General features: G+C 37.3%; 1 protein-coding gene across 2 annotated transcripts in view; it reads left to right on the top strand.

Annotated features, from left to right (window-relative positions):
* NTNG1 (netrin G1) overlaps positions 1-25,219 on the top strand; it is a 330,849-nt gene that overhangs the window by 155,407 nt on the left and 150,223 nt on the right. For both annotated transcript variants that reach the window (XM_019920067.3, XM_019920065.3), the window contains exon 3: positions 18,623-19,263. In XM_019920067.3, coding sequence (XP_019775626.1) covers positions 18,623-19,263 — 641 coding nt within the window. The remainder of the gene's footprint in view (positions 1-18,622; positions 19,264-25,219) is intronic.

Below are 25,219 nucleotides of genomic sequence, written 5' to 3'. Positions count from 1 at the left end.
ATGTTCTGTTAATACCCTGAACTAATTATTGGAGTATGTATTTTAAAAACTGAAATAGCAATAAAAATACCACATCATGTTTAGATTTATTTTCATACTTACTCTGAGGTAGCAAGAACTCTTATTATCTATGAAAGTCTTAATATACCATTGTTTAAGTTGATATTAGTACTCACCACTAACAGCTTTCAGTGGTTGAGAGTGGTTCTGTGGGGGACTAGACTTCATCCTGGACAAACAAGAAAAGAAACAAAAGTAGAGGAAGAACCAGGAACAGCCTCTCAGTTCCCATAGATTAGGGTTGCATTTTGGTAGGGAACATCCACCCCAAGTGGTCTCCTTCCTCTCCTGGTTGTCTCCAAACTCATTTGATGTGCACATCATCAGTAAAAGGTAGGGAACATGTACCCTCAATATATGTATATTCTTTTATGTAAAAATGGAATACATGTTTTGCACTAATACATTTTAAGCATTATTAAATATGTCAAAATAAGCAATTTATAGCATGAGGTAACACAGGTAACACATGTGGAAATAGGTGTTCCAATATTTTCTTCAACTCCCCTAATGGGCTACTTTGGCCCTCTTCTTAACCGTATCCACCCCAGTGTTTCCCAAAGTCTACTCTATGCAACAGCAGCTCAATGTCATTTTAATAACAAAGGATTTAATTGTCAAGTAAGTTTGGAAAATGCTAGGTTAAAATTAGGAAGGTTTCCTTGCCATGTGATTTCTCATCTTTAATACAGAATTGCACTGTGAGTTCTTATGAGGGAGAGTGCCTATAGGGCTAACATTCCTTGAAGATCTATTTGGGAAATCCTGCTCCATTCAAGTTTTCTAGAGATCATCTTTGCTTGCTGTTTGCCATCCCTTTCCATAGGGTCCCATATAATCACCAAAAGATCCTGGACACCAATTCTCAACCTCTGAATTCCAAACCTTTCATCTCACTGACTCTTTTCTTTCCTAAGACCATGTCCTTCCTCCCCTTTGCACCAAGAACCTTGTGTCTTTTTTAATAAGCCCTGTTTGGGTCTTAGCCTCAGTTCTCTTCTTATCCATGCAACTGTTGTATCTTAGCTTTAGGTAAGACTTGCCTGCCTAGATCCACTCCAGTTTCTAGGATGAATCCTGGTCTTAGATAAAAGGGATTTAAAATAGATCTACTCCACAATTTGGAGCTTGCCACAAATTCACTCTTCCTGCTTTGTCTTGATTATGTGTAGGAACACCTATTCTGATAAATTTTTTATTCCTAGGACCCAGTTCCCACTGTACTCCATTGATGATAATCCTGTGATTGCTAACCTGCCTGGCATCTGATCCTTTCAAGAACTTTAAACTCTTGCTATACAGAGAATATGTTTATCAGGGACTGAAACAAAGTAAAATACCAGTTAGGTTCTGTTCAGGAACTACTGTAGCGTACCAATATTTTGATCATAAAGAAACAACAACTTAGATTTGGTTCTGCCCACTTTCTGCCACTACTAGCTGTGCAATCTTGGCAGTTCACTTAAGTCCCAGTTTCCTCAGCTGCAAGATTAGAATAATAACAGTACATTCCCCATAGGACTGGTTTGTTTGTTTGTTTGTTTTGAGAATCAAATCATTTAATTCATATAAAGTATTTGGAATAGAGTAATTAGAACATTCCTGGCATAAAATAGATTCACAATAAATGTTAACTTTTGTCATTATTGTTGTTGTTTTAAACAAATTGAAACAATGTTAGGTATTTAGGTATTTTTCTGTAGCATTAGATATTGTTTCTGAAGAAAGTTGGACCTTCTTTGTAATTCAGTAAAAATCAAATGTTCGTGTTTCATTTGGGGATCTAAAACTGCACATTTTGTTTCTGGTTTTAATATTTTTTAAGTTGCTCAATACTGATTATTCTTAATATATATCAAAATAGTACAGTAGAAAAGTAGTGTCAACCCACTTTGGTCTTACGAGTTCAGGTCCCTGTAATTATCCTGTCCATTTGTTTTTGTTTACTACCTTTTATATGGTGTCAACAACCAGACTGTACAGAGGTGGTCTCTCTTGGTGGAAGAGCTTCTTTTCGAAGGCAACACCACAAATACAATCATATTCATTACTCCTTTAGGTTAGCCTGGTATTTGTTTTGTTTTGTTTGATATTTCTTTTACTACAATAGTAAAATATGATTTGGCCATCAGATGTTAATAAATTACTGCATTTAAAGTTTGACAAAATTTATTTTAAATCTTGGGCTGTCCACCATTCAATAAGTAGTATAAATATTTTCCCTCACCCTGTAGGCTCATAAGCCATCAAATACTGTACTAAAACAATACTGATCCTGCAGCAAGATAAAAAGAAGGCTAGCAATAAGGACAATGCGATTTTACACTTTAATATCTAATATTAGATCCAAAGCCCAATATAAAATAATCTAATATTTAAAATTCAATATCTTCTGACTTCCCAGTTCTGAAATCATTTGAGTATACCAGTGCAATCCATTCAAGACAAGTAGATTTTCTGCTGATATGGCCCTGAACTAATATTGAGGAAGATCTGCAATTGCCTAAAATCAATCCTTATATTGGTTTCTGTAAGTGAGAGTTAACCACAGCAGATTAATGAAATTAGAAGGTGAGAAATAAAGGAGACATTTATTCAATAATTTTAGTCATAGAGCATCCTGGCTACTAACTAAAAAGATTTAGCCAATAAATAAGAGAGTTTTTTTTGCACTGGGAATACATCCTGTGTTTGCAAAAGTATAATGTAGATACTAGCAACTTAGTCCCACACTTAACCTTCTTTCATGAGTATGTTTATCCTTTCCCTTCCCGCTACATTTATTTACACTTTGTCATCAAAATGGATCTGTCTTAAAAGTGCATTGCTTGATCCTTTTTCCCATTTAAACTATTATCCCATTTTCCTTGCTTTCATTTCCAGACCTCTCCAATGCATGCTTTGAAGCCCTGCCCTCCCCTTTTTTTTTTATCTTTCCACCATTCTCTAGTAAAATAGCTTCTGCCTCAGCACTCTATTATAACAAGTTTCCAAGGTCATTGACGACCACTTTCAAGACAAATCAAAAGATTTTTCTTATTCCTTATCTTCTCCCAAATATCTGGCACTATTGATCATGTACTCTTTTTTTTTTTTTTTACTACTGGTCTTTTGAAATATATTTTTTTAATCTAGGATAGGAATTGCCTTTTCATTTTCTTGGAGGTCAGATTAAATTTTTATGTCTCTTCTCTACATACATTCAAATATTTAGACTGCCCTAATTGTATATATAAACTCAAATGCGGGTTATAAGCTGCCAATAAAATCAGCTCTAAGTAAATGATGTGTTCACACTTATAACCAAATACATGGACTCTTCCTTCTTCTAGGGGAGTTGATTAATTCCTACATGGTTGGTCTAGAAGAGGTTACTCCAGAAAGAGTAACTCCATCCCCTATTCCTAAATTCTGGAATAATTTATTAATACTGGGGTTGAGGAATGTCTAATTACCTTTCTGGAGGCACTTAAACGCATCTTTGTTGCAGTTTGATTTTTGACCATCCAGTTCACATTCTTTTCATGTAATTTTAAAAGAACTTTTTGGTCCTTGTGGCTGTTCTCCTTTTGGCCTTCCCAACAATGAAAAACACAAATCTCAGACAATTCTTCAAAGACTCCTTATTACTCTATTTCTCATCTTAGGCTTCATTTTCACCAGCTGGTCAGGCTATGTTTTCCATGCCTTCTGTACTCATGTTGCCCGAAGCAAACACATCAAGGACTTCAAGTGCCTATGGGCATTGATGGCAAATGTTATTTCAATCTAGGCTACAAGAAGTAGAAGGACCATTATGAAAGTTCACTTGCCAGAGAGTTGTTTCCTTAATCACATCTGGTTGATTGTTTAGTATTGTCTAATAGAAATATAAGGTGTCCATATAAGTAATTTTAAATTTAACAAAGGGAAAAAGAAACAGGTTAAAATAATTTTAATATGTTCTATCTCCCTAGAATATCCAAAATATTGTCATTTCAACATGTATCGGTATAAAGTTATTAATGAGGTATTTACATTCTTTTCTTTTTGTAACAAGTCTTTGAAATCCAATGTGTGATTTATACTTACATCACACTCATTTCTGACTAGCTACATTTCAAGTGCTTAATAACCACATGTGACTTGTGGCTACCATACTGGAAAACATAGGTGTGAACTGTTAAAAGGAAAAGAGGGGCTTCCTTCCCTGGTGGCGCAGTGGTTGAGAGTCCACCTGCCAATGCAGGGGACACGGGTTCGTGCCCCAGTCCGGGAAGATCCCACATGCCGCGGAACGGCTGGGCCCATGAGCCATGGCCGCTTAGCCTGTGCGTCCAGAGCCTGTGCTCCACAACAGGAGAGGCCACAACAGTGAGAGGCCCGCGTACTGCAAAAAAAAAAAAAAAAAAAAGGAAAAGAGAATGGAAGTGGAAGAAAATGAATCTATGTTGCCAACTATATTTCAGTTTCTGTGTTGTGTGTTTTTTCTTTTTTTAAGGTATTAGCTACTTTAATATTTACCTGAGAGTGAGATGTAGTCTCTGTTCTATACTTGAGCAAACAAAGGCCCAGAAAAGTTAGATAATTTCTCCAAGTTCATTTTGCTCATAAATTCAAGAGTATGAATTCAGTCTCAGGTATGATCTCTTCCCATCTGGATTTTAATTACACTGAATTCTGAGTTGGCTGGCAGGGTAGGAGGACTGTGGGTTTTTTTCTTTTTTCCTAGATTGGCCATAGCTACTCTAATAGGTTTGATCCTGAGAGATAGATAAGGTATTCAGTAAGACCCATCTGGGGATGTTTTTATATTTGTCCTGGGACCTCGTATAGTTACAACATAAATAATAGGAATAGTGTTTTTGCATTTGGATTCTCAAGAGATTGACTTGTTCTATGTATTCTATGAAGAGATTAACTCCATTTTATTAGTCCACTTTGAAGAACTGAAGACTAAACTATTTGGTGGCAACACTTGACTCTGAAAAGAAGGCTTTTATGAGAGGACAAGTTGGAAAGGTCATAGTTAGGAACAACGATGATAGTGAATACAGTGATGATGATAATAGTAATTGCTGACATTTATTGAGGTCTTACTATGTGCCAGGAACCATGCTGAGCTTTTTTATACATTAGCTCATTTATTCCTCACAAAAATGCTATGAAAATGTACTGTTATTATTCCTATGACATAGACAAGAAAACGGAGTCATAAAGAATTCACATGGGGTTGGGACGTGAATTCTGAGAAAAACGGTTCTGTGCTCTTCTTCGCTACAGGAGAGGCTGATACTCCTTGATAGAGAAACTATTTGTTTCAGCTGTCTGCGCTTGAAAATAATGATTCCATCTTTGTCCAACACTAACACCCCCATGCATTACTAGTTTGCGCCACACAAGGCTCATCTTTAGCTTATTCTTAACCTGCTCCTATGTTTACTGGTTTCTGTTTACCTTCTAATACTTAGCCCTGTTCCCTCTTCCATTCGCATTTTTTCCACTTCATTTGTAGTTGGCGTTCCACTTTCTTGTGACTGCTTTGGGAAGGGCAACATACCTTATTCATTCCTTGGGTTGCAGTTCCCAGCTCTAGTCTCTTGTTGAAAATATGGTTGGGTCCGCTTAGCTCCTTAAGAATATTCACAGCTCCTTGCACTGGCTCCTGAGTATTCTGTTTTGCCCTCTAGGCTCTTGGGCCTTTATTTTTTAAACTAGAATAATATGTAAGGAGGATATTTGGAGAAAACAGAAAGACTAGCTAGATTTGTAATGAAATAGGAAGGCAGTAACTAAAAGAAGATAAAGAGAGGAATGGCGAGAAACCAAGAAAGAGAAGGAAGCTTATGCAGGCCAAGTTTGAGACCAAGTTAATGGGAGCTTGGAATGAAGTAGGAAAGATCTGGAAATCAGTAATTATGACATGTGAGATATTTAGAGAGAAATGAGGATGGAGAACTTTAGAATGTTTTGTTGAACATTATGAATTAAATCTCTATGGCATTTTCTTGATTTTCAGTAACATTAGATATCAAACTAGCATTTTGCAAATGGAACTCTCCTGGGATAGGCAGTAATAGAGGGTCAATCTTATACTAGTTGTAGACAGATACCTTATTACCAACATTTTCACTCTCTTCCAGGCATTAAACCTTGGTGTCACCAATGATTCTTTCTATTCCTTTTTTCTCCACTTCCAATCAATCTAATTCCTGCAGAATCTTGCATCACCATTTTCTTCACTTTAGTGCAGTTCCTTGTTCTCACACCTAGTTAATTAAAGCTACCTCCTAGCTTACCTCCCTACGTCATCTATTCTCCCTTTCATTATATCCTGCACGGTAGTTATCATGACGTTCCACTATTTCTAAGGATGTCTCAGTCCCTGTTCTAGACGTCAGTGGAAATAGACCCACCTAACTCTAGGCCAGTTTTGAATCCTTTCTGGCTTCACAATAAGACCTTGATTTGGAAGTGAAGTATGAACTAATGTTTGAGATTTGGGCAGTGTCTCTCTAAATAAAGAGAAAAGTCTTCTTTGCCTGCTGTTCTAGAAGCAATCATGTAGCATATAGAGAGTTGAGGACATTAGAAAATATAGAGTTGCTTCCTCAATTTTTGAGAATTTTCATATTGTGTTAAACAGAAAAGCTAATTACAAAAACAACTTGCTTTATATTCATCTGTTTGATCATCATTTATTGACTGTCTACTGTGTGCCAGGAATTATGCAGGATACAGAGATGAATAAGATATGTCCAGGATTATTTGCATGTCCACTTCTAGAATTCTGACTGAACCCTACTTTTTGATTCTTCTTCATGACTTGAACAGGATTACTCTTAACATTAAGATTACTCTTAATATTGGACTCAACTTGATCCTTTTGTTTTCTCAAGAAAGGAATCTGGAAAACCAGTGAAGAAAGCTGTGTATGAGATACCTGCTATAAAAACCACAAACGACTTTCTGTTTTCCAGTTAATCAAACCCAAACACTTCTACCCAGCTTTCAGTGCTCTCTAAAATCAATTTCACATGGTACGTTCAAACTTATCTTCCACTACCTTACAGCTCATGCCTTGGACTATCAAACATTAGGTTCATTTTCATCTTTACAGATACTTAATTTGAATAGGTTCCATGACATATCTGAACCTTAGTTTCTTCATCTGTAAAATTAGAATAATATTTGCCTCATAGGGAATTGTTAGGGTTAAATGAGATGACAAATATAAAGCCCCTCTCACAATTCCTAACCATAAAAGGTGTTCAGGGATCATTGATCCCTTCTCCATTCCAAAAAGAGAATGTCTTCTTCACCTATGCAAACCTGAGACATCTTTGAAAGCCAGCACTCTGCCTCCTCTAAATCCTTCATAATGACTATATAACTTTTATACCTTTCTTTAACAATAAATTTTTGCACATATTTTCTGAAAACTAGACAATTCATTTTTATTTAACCTACCCAAATAAAAGCCCTCTATAATAAAATGTTTTATTTTCAAAATGATACATCTTTCCAATTTTGTCTTGCTGCTACGTTACAGCTGATAAGGAAGAATCAACCTTATTATAAGCTAATCTATAACATCAACATAATGCTTGGCACATGAGAAATGCTTAATAATTTTTGTCATTTAACTTGTTTTGGTTCCTGATAGTGGCTCTGGTAAACTAACAGCCACTCCAGCCTTACAAATAAATGAAGATTATGTTTATTGTTGGTAATACACCAAGAGAGTTATATATTTGTTGATGTGAATAAAATACATTCACATTATAATGAAATAGTGGTTATTATAAATGTAATAAATATTGATATATCAATTTAATTCATAGATATAAATATGGTATGAACCATGTATATAATGGGATGAACTTGGGCAAGAAAACTGGATTTAGAGAAAATGTATTTCAAGGTTGGAAATGCTGAGAATAGAGCATCTTAGTGAAAAAAAAGAAAATGAAAAGAAGGAACAGGAAGGAAGAAAGAAGAGTTGTTTTAGTTTAGCAAGCCCTAAAATATACTACCTGTGTCCCAGACAGTGGCGAGACCAGGTTTTAAGAGCCTAGAGCCTATGCAGTTCTGGAACCCTTTTTTAAAAAGAGAAATGCAAAAAATGTAAACACAAAATTAGGTACAAGGCCTGAGAAGCAGCTTGTGTAACTGAGTGGCTCTGAGGTATAAGCTTCATTAGTTTCTTAAGAATCAACCTCTGGGCCCAGGTAGAATTTTCAGGATCTCTTTAATTAGGACAGCCATTTAAGCAGTAGCACAATAAACAGAGACCACTTCCCTCTTTTCCAGCAAAATATGTGCACTTTCTTTTTGTCCACCAGTTTCCACCTTACACATTTTACATTCTTTCAAGGATTTGCATTACTGAGGCACTTCCATGCCTGTTTTTTTTTTTTAAATTACAACCACCTCACTTGCTGCTTCTTCCTTCCTAATTTTATTTAGTTTTCCATAATTGTCCAAGAATAAATAAAGCTCTTGGTATTTAGCGACTCCTGTAAACTCAGAAGGATGCTGTGGGTTGGATAAGAAAGACAAGATGGGATAAGGAAGAGAGATCTTCAGCTCTAAAGCCACTAGGAGAAATACTGCTGTGGCTGATGGAGAAAAATGAAGATCAAATGAACACCAGGAAAGGACTGGGACATAACTGCAGCTCATGCTATTTGTCTTTGTCCTCCAGCCTCACCAGAAGTCCCAGTAACTATATCAATCATACACACAGGCATACTGCACTTGGAGATGGACTCTTTGTTTTTTGTTTGGATTTATTCTTTTTTTTACACAGTGTATTACATCAAACAAATTCCATCTACAACTTAGGGAGCTAGGAAGTTCTTTAAGCTTGGTTATCGGTTTGATCCCAAATCACCAACCTATGGGCAAATCCCTCCCATCTTATTCCATACTTTACTTAATTTATCCTGTTTCCTCCCTGGCTTCCTGTTTTTCTGCTTTCCTTATTTTCTTTAGATCGATAAACTTTATTATGTACCAGTTATTCTCATAGAACTCTAGTGGAGGAGACATAAAAATAAACAATTGGAATTAATATGATTAATCGTATGATAATGCATATGGTCCCCTGTATATACACATATACTCATAGGTTGGTACAATTGACTCAAGAGGTGTGAATATGAGTGAGTAAAAAAATAAAAAATACAGAGGCCAAATCTTGAAGGACCTTACAAGCTATGCTAAGGAATTTGCATTATATTCCTGAAGGTAAGGGGAAGTCTGTTAAAGACCTTTAAGAGGGGGCATGATACAGTTAGGTTTGGATTTTAGAAAGATTACTGTAGGAGCTATGTAGAGAATAGATTATAAGAGGACAATATAATACGAAGAGAGAGCATTTAAGAAGCTATTACATGGTTCTGAAGAACCTAGGGGCAGGACAGGAATAAAGACGCAGATGTAGAGAATGGACTTGAGGACATGGGAAGGGGGAAAGGTAAGCTGGGACGAAGTGAAAGAGTGGCATTGATATATATACACTACCAAATGTAAAATAGGTACCTAGTGGGAAGCAGCCACATAGCACAGGGAGATCAGCTTGGTGATTTGTGTCCAACTAGAGGGGTGGGGTAGGGAGGGTGGGAGGGAGATGCAAGAGGGAGGAGATATGGGGATATATGTATACGTATAGATGAGTCACTTTGTTATACAGCAGAAACTAACACACCATTGTAAAGCAATTATACTCCAATAAAGATGTTAAAAAAACAAAGAAGCTATTACAGTAATTCAGGAGAAGAATATTTTTTAAATATTTAAAATATTTTTAAAAACTAAGGACAACATTGGCAGTGTGAACAAAGCTCTGGTGATGAGTTGCATGTAGAGAACTTGGCTGGTGAACAGACTGAAGAAAAAATAAAATAAAATGATTCCCACGTTTCCCACTTGGGAAATAGAAGAATTTGGTGTCATTCTCAGTGTCAAGGAATACAGGGGGAGGAGCATGTTTAAAGCTAGCTACTAATTATTGAGCACTCATTGCCTGCCAAGGAGATGCTAAACACTTAACATGCATTATGTAATTTTATCTCAGATTAACATCATGGAGTACATATTATTATATGAATTTAAAGAAGGAGAAATCAAGGCTCAAAAAAGTCAAGTAGCTTGACCAAAATTACATAATAGTTAAATGGTAGAGCTGGAATTCAAACCTAGGCAGACCTAACCCAGATCTGCCTTGGCTCTTAATAAACAATATACCAGTGTTTATCAAAGTGTGGTGTAGAGGGGATCTGCAACCCAATCTATTGAAAAAGAATTCCTGATGAGTAGGGACTGCACTCACCAGGTATTTCTTATACAACTTAAAATTTATATGCCATTGCATACATAGTATATATTATGACTTGGTGGAAGGAGAATGACAATTTCACTTTTTAAAAAAAATAAAAATAGAACTACCATATGACCCAACAATCCCACTACTGGGCATATACCCAGAGAAAACCATAGTTCAAAAAGACACAGGCACCCCAATGTTCACTGCAGCACTATTTACAATAGCCAGGGCACAGAACCAACCTAAATGTCCATCAACAGAGAAATGGATAAAGAAGCTGTTGTACGTATACACAGTGGAATATTACTCAGCCATAAAAGGAACGAAATTGGGTCTTTTGTAGAGACGTGGATGGACCTAGAGACTGTCATACAGAGTGAAGTAAGTCAGAAAAACAAATATCATATATTAACGTATGTTAATTATGTTAATTAACGTATATGTGGAATCTGAAAAAATTTGTAGAGACAATCTTATTTACAAAGCAGAAATAGAGACACAGATGTAGAGAACAAATGTATAGATACCAAGGGGAAAGTGGGGAGGATGAATTGGGATATTGGGATTGATATATATACACTACTGATACTATGTATAAAATAGATAACTAATGAGAACCTACTGTATAGCTCAAGGAACTCTACTCAGTGCTCTGTAGTAACCTAAATGAGAAGGAAATCCAAAAAAGAGGGGGTGTATCTATATGTATAGCTGATTCACTTTGCTGTACAATATAAACTAACACAATATTGTAAAGCAACTATATGCCAATAAAAAATAACAGTAATAAAATAATAGGATAATAACTCTACTATAAGATTGCATTAATTTAAATATTAAAAACATTATATTTAAAGTCTGAAAAAAAATAAAACATGGAGATTTTAGTGTGTGAAGAATACTACTTGGATTACCATAGGGGTGGAGACCAGCAAATATTTTCAGACTGGGATTTGATGCTGGGATAGTTTAAATCACAATTCTCAGCCTTGATAAGGCTAGTGGTGCTGCAACCACTGCAGGGTGGTTTGGATGAAGTATCATATGCAGGAAGGGTGGTGAAGTAGAGTAAATTATCACCCAGCTGAGCCCCCCCGACTCCTCCTCTTTCATACTCTTGTTCAGTGGGCTTTGACACCTACATCCAAATCCGCTCCAAGCTTGAAATGTCTCTGTATCTTTTCCTAAAAACACTTGCACATTTATTTTTGCATCTTACTCCATAAAATTCTGTTTTTAGTATAAAAATATGTTTAATTATGTACCAAGGGGTGAAACTCCAGGAAGTTGTATAGGGTTGTTAGTGACACTGTTTACCCTCAAGGACACCTGATGCTCTCCCTGAGAGCATGAGTAACCAATGTGAGAAACATGTGATTGTTGCTTGTTTAGGTCTAAACTTCACTACTAAATTGCAAATATTTTATTGTATTATTTCTGTGTTTTTCACAATACTTTAAAAATAGCAATGGTACCCAGTAAACAACTAATGAACTTGGAAGAGAGACATTTGAAAGAAATAAAGACTATGAGAAATCAGAATAGACACACCAAAACACAATCACGTTTGAGTGTCACACTGGGAAGGTACCTTCCTGCCTCTTGTGATTAATTGATCACTTCAACAGAGGATGCTTTGGTCTTCCCATACTCTCTTAAAGTTGGTGGTTTTCAGAAGATGGATATCAAGCAGATCTTGGACTTACTTTCTCATGTGAGAGAAAAAGGAAGCAATTTTTGCGAATCAAATCTGATCTTTCAGGACTCGAAATGCTCAAACTAATCCTCACAATGCATGATGGCATCAGGATGCAGAACATTCCTACCTTGGTGGTAGTTTATTCACCTTGTTTCTTTCAAATTACTTTAACTGAGACTGCTGACAGCTTGCTTCAGCTTTGTGTTATTAACATTTAAGTGTCTGTGTTCTGGTCTATTTTGAGACTATCTATAAGGCAAAATACTGTACCAAAGATTTTTAAGGAATGTTTATTAAGAAAATAAATTTTAAAAAGCCATTGTCCTACCAATTACAATAGTGTCAGCTTACTACAGTGTTTTCTGCAGATAGTCACTTTTGAACGCACTTGATTCTATGAATATTTCTTCTTCAGTACATACACAGTAATGATTTCGATTGCTATGTAGGAATCCATTTTTGTGGCTTGTGGCTTTAGACTTTTATTGGCTCCTTCTCAGAAACTTGGTCTTCTTGACCTCTGCAGCCCTCACCAGTTTGAAAATCCTAACCATAATTCTCTGTGGGGATTTACACCGGTGTCTATTCTGGCTTGTAATCTGTGATACGGCTTCTAGCATTCTTGTTGTAGAAAAGTGAAGCCCTCCCATCTTTATGGGAGTAAAAAAGTCCACACATGGTTAGTATTGTCAGCGAGTAGATGGAAACAAGCAACAGCTTCAGTCAGGCCTTAAGGCTGTGTCTATGGCAGGGAGGAATCTTTGTGATGAGCAAGGGGTTCCATTAGAAGATGGAGTAGTAGGTTTTTAACTTCAGAGTTACAAAAACAAAATTCTGTATTTTCTGTCATTCTTAGAGTGGCCATATTTCCCAAACTAAAAGTTAGGATTCATGCTCTGACAAATACATAGGTACTTTTGTAACACCAGTTTCAGAATATTTTAGTTGGGTCAGTCCCGAAATATTCAGGCTATGCTGTTACCATGTATATGCCCTACATTGGGACCCAACATGCCAATCAATAGGGCAGGTTACAAAGTGAGATTGCAGTGCCATTTGAAGAGATCGGTGCCCTTTGTTTCCAAAGATACAATGGACAAATGGAAACACACTGCTGTATGGGCCTTTCTCATCTGAGGATATATAGAGTCTATCCCCATAGCTGTGGTCATCAAGGCTTTTCAGTATTGGTGGCATTGATATTTATCTTTCAGATTTCTGGGAAAGATACCCACTCTCTTGGATTGTTCTTACCTCTGGGTCTGGTTTCTCTCTGTTCTCCCTTAGTTCAGTAACAAAGTTGTAAGGCCTGAAAAGGGCACCTCAGCATGAGTAATTGAACATCAGCTTCCATACTCAGAGTAGTCTGAGTTTCATCTGAAAATTCATAAAGGATGGGCCTTTCCCCTTTATTAGAGCCAAGAAAAAATCTAGAAGTTCCAAGAAAGGACTGGGAGTGGAGGTCCCTCCAACCAAAAATTACCCCTCTGATATAAAGAGGTCAATCATCAGCCTCCCAGAAACTGTCCTGCTTGGTTGGCTCCCAATGAGCTGTATTTAAAGAGGAGAAAAAGCCATCTCCTGAAGGCGGTAGCCCAGCCTAGCAGCTAAAGCATGTTGCTCATGGTCTGTCTGTCTGAGAGGTGAGCAGTGGACTGTGCTACTGGTTTCTTCATCCTTCGAAAGCCTTGCACTGGCAAAGCCATAGTGATGTCCATTTCAAAGTCACAGTGGGAACAGGCCTGGAGTGCTATCTCAGAATAAAGCTTCTGCTCCCCTTGCCTTTGTGTCTTTTTTTTTTTTCCTTACTGTCCCTTACCAATAAAACAAGCAAGGATGAGCCAGATGCAAATGGTTGGGAGGCAGCTCTGTCTCAGTGTTTTTCACAATCTATGTAAGTGTTAACTCAAATGCTTCTCACAGCCACTTGTAAGTTACATGCCTGCTTGGCATGTAACTTACAAGTTTGTAACAGATCTCCCATGAGAATTCCCTGTAGTTCCAACTGTCATTACCAATATTTTGCCAATAGGTAAAGCTTGGAAAAGCAAGTTCACGATGGTAGGAACCACAAGTATTACACTATATACTGCTTATATAGGATTTTCTTTTTTAACTCTGAAGGATCTAGCAGATCTTAGGTGAAAGGATGTTCTTTTCAAAGTGTCACCAGAAGGAAGACACTTCTGTCCATAGAAACAGTACGAACATATCTAAAATTTTATTTATCCCTCTAAGTTCTGAAAGGACGTTAAAGAAGAATAATAACACTGCACTTTGGCTACAAAGTTCTAATTAATAACTAACTTCAGTTCTCCCAGTGGTAAAATATTACATTATTTTTTAAATGAAATTAAACATAACAATCTTCTTCTTATTGTTATAGAAATATTTAGCAGCAATATCTGTTTAATTATTTAGGCATCTCTTAATGGTATAAATATTATCAGCACAGTCATAAATATTTTCTGCTTTGTCCATAGACAATCAGCTAAGGATCTGTTGCTTGTAGGACTTAAATTAAGATCTATTTAAGGCTGCCTGCTGGCCACAAAATAATGCTTACATTTGCTAATGCCTGAATCTGTTAGATTTAGCAACAAGAAGTGTTCTTTGCTTTCACAAGTAGGAGGAAGTTATTTTTCTTATATAAATTTTATTGTTGCTGGTATTAGAGAGATTTAGGGTGTGGTTGAAGTAGTTGAAATTTTAATTAATCTAATCCTTTAACAGCAATTGTTTTCATATTGATAATTCTCTGTAACGACAGTGCTGTACTACAGATCACACCCGTATGAAATATTTACACTAAATATTTTAGCATATAATCTCACCTCCAGCTTTCTCTTTCTAGAATGATAAGATTTTCAGCTTTGGCTTTCTTCTTTTCCTCTTTTTTCTCTTTCACCCAGCATGCAGGGTTTCTTCTTAGGGAACCAGAATGATTTGTTTTTCCTCTGCTAATTTTCTCTCAATGTCATTATCTCTCAGTAAGTTATGTTAATGGCCATCAAATCATTAATCTCCTAAAAGAGCACGGATGCTATTAAATAAGAATAGTTCAATTTCTTGTTTGTTTGTTTGGGTTTTGGTATCTACAGTCATTTGGTGTAGATTTTCATTTGAAATGATTTGTTTACTCATCAGTTTCAATAAATTGTTATGCTGCTGAAATTATCACTAGGAGTAGAGTCAGATGAAGGACAAAACTGTCATTTTGGTCAACCTCTGATTATCTCCTGTGTAAACTGGGAATTGTTCTTAATCTGCTCAAATGTCATATTCTCCAGGCAAGACTTTCTCTGACCTCCCAATATAAAATTACAGTCAGTATCCTTTCTCTAACAGCATTCTCCCCTTTAATTGGCTCTATTTTTCTGTATAGCAGTTATCATCATGTAACATTATAAAGCATTATATATCTGGTTTTTTTAGTGCATCTCTCCCCGACTAAGACAGAAGCTCTGCTAAAAGCAAGGATTTGGATTTTTCTACTGTTGTATCCTGAGAGCCAAGACAAGTGCCTTAAATATAATAATACAGTAGGCAGTCAATAAATAATTATTGAATACATGAAGCTTAAACTACCAGATCATTGCAAAGAAACGAAAGTTTCCCCTTTTCCTGGCATGCGTTTTGATGGCTGACAACTTGATGTAGGTGTAAGCATTTATCCTGGTCTGGCTGTCTTCTCAGCCCAAGTGGAAGGGTGTCCCTCTCTGGAACAAAAGCAAACAGTGCTGGATGTGGCTGTCTTCATTAAACAATTAAAACTTTGGGTTGTGCCCTGTTGTTTGGCATCCGTCCACATGTTTACAATTTTAAGAGTAATACAAAGCAGAGAATCTTAAAGGATGCTCTCCAGGAATCTATACTTATGTGGTATATAAATAGGGGTTACTAAAACAAAAAGGGGTTCCATGGTCAAATCAGTTTCTGAAACTAGGTAGTATACGAAGCTAAGGAAGGTTCTTAACGTCAAGGCATCTCAGAGGTATGATAATGCTCATTAGGGCTCTCCAAGGCAAGAAGACCTTAGGCTGTGTTTTCCAAACTCATTTGGTCGTAGGCTCTTCTGCTCTACCAGCCAACTCTTGTTTCCAAGACTAGGTTGCATCATAGGGAACTCCATTGACTTAGGAGTTGAATGGGCCAGGTCAGGTGCAGGAAAAGTGGGTTCCGGCTCCACTCCTTACTCACTCTGTTATATGACCTTGGACAAGTCACTTAACACGTCTGTATGCCTCACTTTTACGTAAGGTAGGGATGAAAAGGATTACCCAGGATAATGTATGTAAAGTAAATGATCTATAAGTGCTAAATAAACGCTGAGTATCGTCAACACCTTTTATCAAATGTAGAAACGAGTGCTTTTTAAATAGATATCTTTAAGCATATTTTCTAAGACAGGTTTCCTAGTATTGACCCACACCCAGAGTCAGCTAGCTGTGCCTCCTTTTTTGTCACAGACCCTGTCCCCATCTGAGGAGCTCTGTGTATCTAAGCAGAGATCAAGGAAATGCTATATTTCAACAAGGCTTAATACAAATGTCTGATAACTCACTTTGGTGTATCCCGCAGAGTTGATTTCCTGTGTTTCAATACCCTTGACCTCAGATGAAGATGCTTTTGTCAGGAGAAAGGTGGTAGCATCCAAGTTAATGATTGTGCAGATGGCCACATGCTGACAGATTTTGAAGTGACCATATTTTTTCCAGTAAATTTCACATGAAGGTGTGATTTGTGTAAATCTGACCCCTTCCAGTAAAATGTGCATTTCCATATATTTAGAATTTATAAATCCTGACAGATTCCACAATATTTATAGCCCTCCATAAAAAGCCTTTGCCAGTTTGCAGAGCTCTGCATTTGGCTCTCTGGTATGCTTAAGAGAGTTTAAATAATAATAAATTTGGTGATTTATTCCACCTGGAACAGAAACTTATTTTGCCCCCATTGGCTCACTATGAGTGGGATACTATAAATAGTGCCACAGATGCTGGGATCAAGAATAGGGAATTGAAATTCAAGAGAGAACAGAAACATTTCCATTATCACTGATGCCTTGAATGTATTTTTAAAACATTTCTGGTCCTCAAATAATGTACCTTCTCTCCTTTCTCCTACCCCATCTCAATTACACTCAGACCCCCAAACCTGTTGCCAGCTTTAGGATTCAGTTGCATTAATGGAAAAGAGAGAGTGGAAGTATTGGCTGACTAGGCAGGACAAAGTTGCCTCTAGGGAGGCCAAAGCAAGTCTCCAATGTTCGTCTTACATTTCGCAGGAGTCAGCTGGTAACTGAGCATTAATGTCTGAAGTGTAAATTCATTATTTGAGACCCAGCTCATGCATCCTGCAGATATGATGAAAAGGTCTCAGTTCATGAAAAAGAAAAAAGAAAAAATCTAGTTGTAATTACAAGAGAAAGCCTAAGGACAATGTCAGAGGATCAATTCTTTCACCCATTCATGCTTATAATTACCCAGTACAGGGTAATAGAGAAATACCTGACTTGTTGGCTCCAAATGATACCATTTTTTAAAACACAAAATAACCCAAAATTTGGGAGCCAATTGTTTGCCATAGAATCAGTCTACCAATGAAACCTGAGAGCAGCCATTTAGTTTCGCATAAGTGGTGTTATAACTTGTTGTGATATATGACAAGGAGACTTATTTTCAGCTTCTTGTTAGAGTAGACTGTGAAGGAATTAGCCTTTGTGTGAGGGAAAATAATAATAATGGCTAACATCCACAGAGAGCTGACCGTGGGCCGGCACAGAGTAATACATCAAGTGGCAGTGATTCTCTGCAAAAACCTTCTAATTAAGTACTGGATTTTCCTGTCCTGATAAGTTGGAGCACACCCCCACCCTGAGCAATCCCCTTGCCTCTAGCTAATAGGATGGCAGATGTTGGGACCAAGCCCCAGAGCCTGTAGTGTACCACATTTTAATGATTTGTGGTGAGCAAAGTAAATGCTTTAAAAGCAAGCTTTATGAAGCAGGGACCCAGTTAAGTATGATGGATTTGAGGTGAAGCAAAAAGAAGCTGGATGTCATATGGGGGTATTGTTTCCCAAACAGGACACAGGTATCTACGGTTCATTGCTAATTCTAAAGCTTTACTTGAAAAATGACTTCTTAAAAAATTGTGCTCTTGAGGAATGTCCTTGAGGCATGGAGGAATTTCCTTGCTTTTCTATAACATCTTTCTAAGAGGATGCGGAGGTATTGAGCTGTTAGACAGTTGCTCAGTGTCTTTGTGCTTCTGAGATCACATTATGGGTCTAACACATATGGGATAAATAAACTGTTTTCATTTCTTAAAGACCATGGGAGGAAATAAGACAAGAAAATTACCATATTGCCTCTTTTTTTTTTTAAGCTATTAAAGAGGAGAATCCAGTTAAGGCAAATAAAAATGATTACTGCAAACAGGTTGTTGTTGTTTTTTTCTTTTTCTCCTAGCCTCCCACTCAGCAACAGCAATATGGCAAGACTTGTGTCAAACCAGTGTTCTGATGCACCCTCTTTTCTTCTTCTTCCATAGGGCAACCCCTACATGTGCAATAATGAGTGTGATGCAAGTACCCCGGAGCTGGCACATCCACCTGAGCTGATGTTTGATTTTGAAGGAAGACATCCCTCTACATTTTGGCAGTCTGCTACTTGGAAAGAGTATCCCAAGCCTCTCCAGGTTAACATCACTCTGTCTTGGAGCAAAACTATTGAGCTCACAGACAACATAGTTATTACCTTTGAATCGGGGCGTCCAGACCAAATGATCCTGGAGAAATCTCTTGATTATGGACGAACATGGCAGCCCTATCAGTATTATGCCACAGACTGCTTAGATGCTTTCCACATGGATCCTAAATCCGTGAAGGATTTATCACAGCATACGGTCTTAGAAATCATTTGCACCGAAGAGTACTCCACAGGGTATATGACCAACAGCAAAATAATCCACTTTGAAATCAAAGATAGGTTCGCGTTTTTTGCCGGACCTTGGCTACGCAATATGGCTTCCCTCTACGGACAACTGGATACAACCAAGAAACTCAGAGATTTCTTCACTGTCACAGACCTGAGGATAAGGCTTTTGAGACCTGCCGTTGGGGAAATATTTGTAGACGAGCTACACTTGGCACGCTACTTCTACGCCATCTCAGACATAAAGGTTCATGGAAGGTAAGAAAACAACTGTCTGACTTGAATGAGAATGGGTGTGTCCAAAGAAAAGGCCAGTTTGCTGCTCCTGCAGCTGTAGAGTGACATTTGTCCCTTTCTACTGTAACATTTTCTCAGGAACGCCAGCCTAGAGGTAGGTTCTGAGGCATTTGAGACCCTTCTAACTCAGCAGTAATTGGTGATCCCAGAGTTGCTGTCACTGAACCTGAACCTGGCAGGATTTCTTAGAATTTAAACCAGAGGCCAAAAAAAAGCATCTTACTTGAGAACAAGGAACTCACTAGGTCAGGGGGTGGTTTAAGTCTTTAAGGTAACGAAGCCAGGGGAACAAAGCCAGCTGCTCTGTAAAAGGGACTGAAAAACAAAACATACATCTTACTATTGTTTTTGAATGCAAGAGAGAGTTTCAGCATGGTTCAACTCTCTGATTATGTTTTGTTATATCGTACCAAAAAAGTTCCAGAAATGAAAGTTATATCTCTTTACATTTATTAAATCAGAACCGAAAGCATTTAGGAAATACACTGCATTTATTAATGAGGGGCAAGCTCTACTTTTCAGGTTCTTGAATGTTATTATCTTAAAAGGATATACTATCGTTTAAAATATGAACCTGACTCAGGCTACCTTCATTTTGTCAGTCAATTACAGATGCACCAGAGTTCAAATGCATTCATGCTCCCAGTCAGGCATATTTTTTTTTTGATAATATACCAGAGACACAATTGAGCAAGTTTCCAAGGATTTTGAAGACATTTAAATGAAAAACTTGAATAATGAGAACGAGGACCACCAACACAGAGATTCTCAACCAGATTTTTAAGTGTGGTATGCTACCAGAATAGCCATCTGACAGGAGTTGAAGCATGAGATGATGAGTTGGGAAAACTAAAGGTAAGAGTGGAGTATAGAGCACATTGAGGAAAAGAAAAAAGGAAATGTGAAGCAAAGCAATAATCATTCTAAAAATGCCAAGAGAGCTTTAAATCAAAATATATGAGGATAAGAATGTAAACAGTACATACATCATGTAGGTCTAGTTAATCATAAAAGCTAAACAAATAAGTCCAGATTCATTGATTACTGGCTTCCAGTAATCCCTTAGGGCAGCTTAGTCCTCAGAGACTGGAGAAGTGTTGAGACTCCCTGGGCTTTCAGAGAGTTGTCTCAAACCACCTTTAATAATGGTGCTGGTACACTTGTGCACTAGAAGGAAGAAGTGGCCACTGCTGTTAAGTGAGAGCCAGAGTGGGCACGCAGAATGGGGTGGTGGGCATGACCTCGGTAAGGTAGAAAAGGTTTCAGAATTTTACCTTATGGAATCTGACTTATGGAGAACAGCAGGAACTGATGGCCACCTACTCTCAGCTTTGTTCTGGCTTCATGTTTCTCATGGAGGAGTCAAGAATCTTTAGCTATGGAGCCTCTTTTAAAACTTTTAACCAAGGTTTGGTGAAGTTTGATGAAAATATCTTTAGAGCAAAATCATATTTCTGAGAGAAATATGCACTGGTTCAATATTGAGCTTGTGTGTTCTAGAGTTCATATACGACCAGGGCATGACATGAGAGCAGTGTGGAGCTATGATGTTTCATATGAGTTTGTGATTTATAATAAAATGCAGCTATTGTACTCATGAATATTTTAGCAAAAGATCAGTTTCCAGTATCTTATTCTTGGGAACATACAATATATAAAAACAGTTGATGTTGATATTATTAACAATAGCATACCACAACAAAGTAACAAGCATTCTGTTTATCTACAAGAATAAATATCAAAATTAATAAGCTGAGATGTGAATTTGAATCCTAGTGTGATCTATATTGTTAGGTAGAATCATCTAGGTCAGCTTACTTACAGTTTGAGAAATCCTTAAACTAAGCCAAAATCCTTATAGCCCAACTTCCCCTAAAACTCATTTTTCACTTATAAAAAAGGCAGTCTTGTGATGTTTTTTGGCTGGAAAATAAACATTGTTTGGGCTTATGTCTGTTATTAGATATTCATTTTTGTTTCCTCTGATTACTTAAGAGAGTATGAAATACACTTTAAAGCTAAAAGCATTTTGGTGCATTCTCTATTGGAGTCGGACATACTGTCACTTAAAGATGCCATGTTAGAAATGTAGAATCCCACCAGATTTATCATTTTTCTTTTATCCTTCATCCTAGTAGTATCCTTCAACTGTATTTCAATGGTTCTGAGGAGTTTGGAGGAGCCCTCCTCCCTTCTCTGGGACTCACCTCCACTGTCTTTTCCTGTTCACCAGTCAACTGAAAGCTGGTGAAGAAGCAGCTGGGCAAAAGAGAAAGGTCCAATAGAGGTGAACCCCTTCCATAAGGTTCCACTCTGTCACCTCCAAACTCTGTCCAAATTCCTCAGGGCAAAACTGATGCTGGCATGTACTGTGCTAGGTACCAGATGGCTGGGGTATTTTTAGTCTTAAGGGAGGGACTAAAGAAGCAAGGCCTGATGGCTCGGGCATATCTCCAGCTTCTAAGTTATATAAGGAAGATGGAGCCACTAAGGGAACTGTTGAGCTATTGCCTGGTTCACAGCCCTTTCAGCAAAGAAGCTGATATACACTTGAAAATTTCAGTTGGGTTAAAATCCTGAGTCATCTTTTTCCTACATAGTGAATAATAAGGATTTGATGATCTCTAAAAGAAGGTACTAAAATTTCTTTTCAAGAATATCATAAATATAAACTTTCCAAAATATAACTGTCTTTGCTTCCCTCAGCCCATGCCCTCTGCCATCCTTGATGTGATTACAATGTTTAACTTACTTTTACATGTCTGTGTCTGATCATTATAATGATATTTTTCTACCTGTCACTCCCCCACCACTCCCACCATGATGTGAGAATTGGCGTGAGTTATTTGGGGAAAGTGGGTAAATTTCCATAGAATAGTGGACACATAATACTACAAGTTTTTTTCACCTTGAAATATTAAGTTACGAAACAAAAACAATTGACTGTGAATTCCAATTTTCTACTTCCTGTGCACGTGTATATGGCCTTTATGTTTTATACTGACTGGCATTATTTGGTGTAAAACTAGTTTTGATTGTTATTAAACTAATGTAGCATTTATGTTCTTTTTAGCATGTGACACATCTGATACCAATTTTATTGTCGACAACTATAATCACATCATAAAAATTTTATGCCTCTTTTGCTACATACATATTTTGCTTCCATTTACTCACTCTTATTGTGTATTTATTAAGATAATGGAGGAAAAAGAGGACATAAGGCCGTTGGCAATCTCAGCAACTCCATGTTACTTACATTGTTCAATAAACCTAATAATCTTCATGGACTAATTCTGACTTACGGATGTCCTGCTTCAGTAAATCAGGGTGATTTTCTCTAGTGAATAATAGACGAGTGCAGTGTGCCAGTACCTTAATTAAAGAGTGGCTCTCTTAGTCTTGATCTCATTTTAATTTACAGGGTAATACTACAATAATATTACTAATGGAAGTTACATTAAAGGGCATCAAGTAGCATTAACTATATTAAATTATGGTACTTGTGTTAATTAACTGCTGAAGCAAGATGGTTCTAATGGCCAAAAAGGTCATCTAATGCATAAATAAAATCTACCCAGACAAGGGGTGAGAGGAGAAATGAAGAGTAGATGTTTGTTCTGAATATCTTTTTATACAGACAGGGAGTTAAATGCACAGGGCTGTTAAATATAGATATGTCCAAAATGTTTTCTTAGTCACGCAGTTGGAAGTTTTGACTTTTAAGTGTTTTGTTTCTGTTTAAACTTTCCAGATTCAAATTCATTGAAAAGTAAACATTATATTTGTAAGATACATAGATTTTAGAGAATATAAATTCAACATTATCGTTTCTTTGAGGTGAAGGGCTTCAAGGAAGCAATGCAATTTATTGTAATAATTGTTAAGTCTGAAAGACCAATGAACATTGGATAATATGCTCATTTATTTGTAAGATATACAGTCAGCAGTGTATCAAGGTACTGGTTTCAGACATAAGATAACAGAAATTTTTTTCAACCTCAAAAGATTTAGGACAGAATTGTAAAAACTTTTCTCAGTGATAGAAAACTCTAATGCACATCTCCATTACTTGCCTTGTTACACAATATTCCTAAACATAATTATCAATAATTTTTTCCCAGTAGTGTTTACTCATTTCTTGATCCCTGCAGGGCCTACCCAAGCTCCCTATAGGTGGTTGGCTGTCAGTTACTATTTAGAGAATTGACTTCGCCCTGATGCCTCCATTTATCTTTAAGAAAAGAGCCAGGGAGCACTAGCACAGAAGCTCCACTTCCACACACTTTTGGGTGCTTTCTTTGCTTCACTGCTGCCCCAGCTCAGAAGCACAGCCTCCCTGCCTAATCCCAGGACCTGGGAAGGTCCAGGGACAGAAATATTCTCTTTGGGTATCAGAAGTGAGAAAGGTCCCCTATACTCTCACCCTCAGAAGGAATCAGATATATTTATTTAAATGTCGCCTCCTTGGTATTTGCTCTAATTGGGACAAAGTGAGGTTGAAATTCACTTTCTTGAAGCAAGGCTTTCAAATGGTTAGTGCACAGACTTGTGATATTAGGTAAACAGGAACACCGGTGGAAGTTTAAAAGTAAAAAAGCAGTTGGGCATTTTTCAAACTTTCTCAAATAATTTGGAAAACACATGTAATATGGAAGTGCTTTGCCAATTATAAAAGACTTACATTTATCCTGTAATTTCTTAGTCTTTTTCCTAGCGGCAATTTGGATAAATCCACCAAAATATTTGCCCTTTTGTCTCTCCTGTGAGAGGCGTCCTGCAGGGTGCTTTTGACACATTTTTGGCCTGTCATTTTTCCGTTCTTCCCAATTAGTCCCAAATACTGAGGTTGGGCTTTACTACTGCTTTTGTAACACCTTTCTTCTTTCTGTTACCCAAAAAGACTTTACCTCTGACCTGGGACAGGTGGTGGGCTAGACAGTGGCTATATAGAGATGCAGGAGGCATAGTCAGTGCCTTCAAGGAACGGATATCCAGAAGGGGCTGAGACATGTAAACAAAAATGATGACAGCTTGGGTTAAATGCTTTTACCGTGTGAGTGTATAAAGCGCCCTGGAAACAGAGCAGGAGATACTAACTTAATCTGGGAAGCCTCGCAGAAGCTCTGATGAGGATGACATTTGCATGGTATCTTGAATATGTGCCTTAGAATGCCAAGCAGCCAGTGCAGAATGGATATGCCAGGTTACAAATTATGCTTTAAAACAGCACAGCATGTTGAGGAACTCCAAATAGTGAGGAATTGGTGGAGTGGACAAATCCTGGGAGATGCTCTTCCATCTTCTCCCTATGGATGTTTAGTATCTCCAAGAAGCCTTTAAGGATTCCTGCATCTTGGCCTCTGAGTTCCCAATGTCATAGGAAATCTAAGAGTATATGGGTTCTCATATAGCAATTAAATGTAGGTGGGAAACATTCTAAGGCAGTGGTGTTAAGAGGATAGTCCAGTGTGGCTGTATTAGCAAGGAAATACAGAGAGAGACAAGGAGAGCAGTACAATTGCTTAATTGTGGAGCAACCGTAACTCCAAGTCCTGATGCTTAAGTGGAGAGTCTGTAAAAGCTCTCCAAATTCCACAAAAGCAATCAGAGCATAAGGGTTTAATATTTGCTTACAAAGTCAATAGGACTTGGCAACCAATCAGATTTCAAAGAAGGAAAGACTTTAGTAGGGATCCAAGTGGGGAGTCCAGTAAAGGATTTGAAAATACTGCTTTGGTGTTCCAGAGAAAGATTTGCATTAGAAATGTAGGTTTGAAAATTATCCCCTTACATGTGATGGTTGAAGTTTAGGGAATGGAAGACACTGATATGATAGGGTGTTTTCCCTTATAATTTTAAATGACTATGGTCATTTATAGAACATTTACAGAACTCTGTGGAGTGCTGTCATTTA

The sequence above is a fragment of the Tursiops truncatus genome, chromosome 1 (assembly GCF_011762595.2).
Source record: "Tursiops truncatus isolate mTurTru1 chromosome 1, mTurTru1.mat.Y, whole genome shotgun sequence".
Classification (NCBI taxonomy): domain Eukaryota; kingdom Metazoa; phylum Chordata; class Mammalia; order Artiodactyla; family Delphinidae; genus Tursiops; species Tursiops truncatus.
This window is presented reverse-complemented; position numbering and strand designations above follow the sequence as displayed.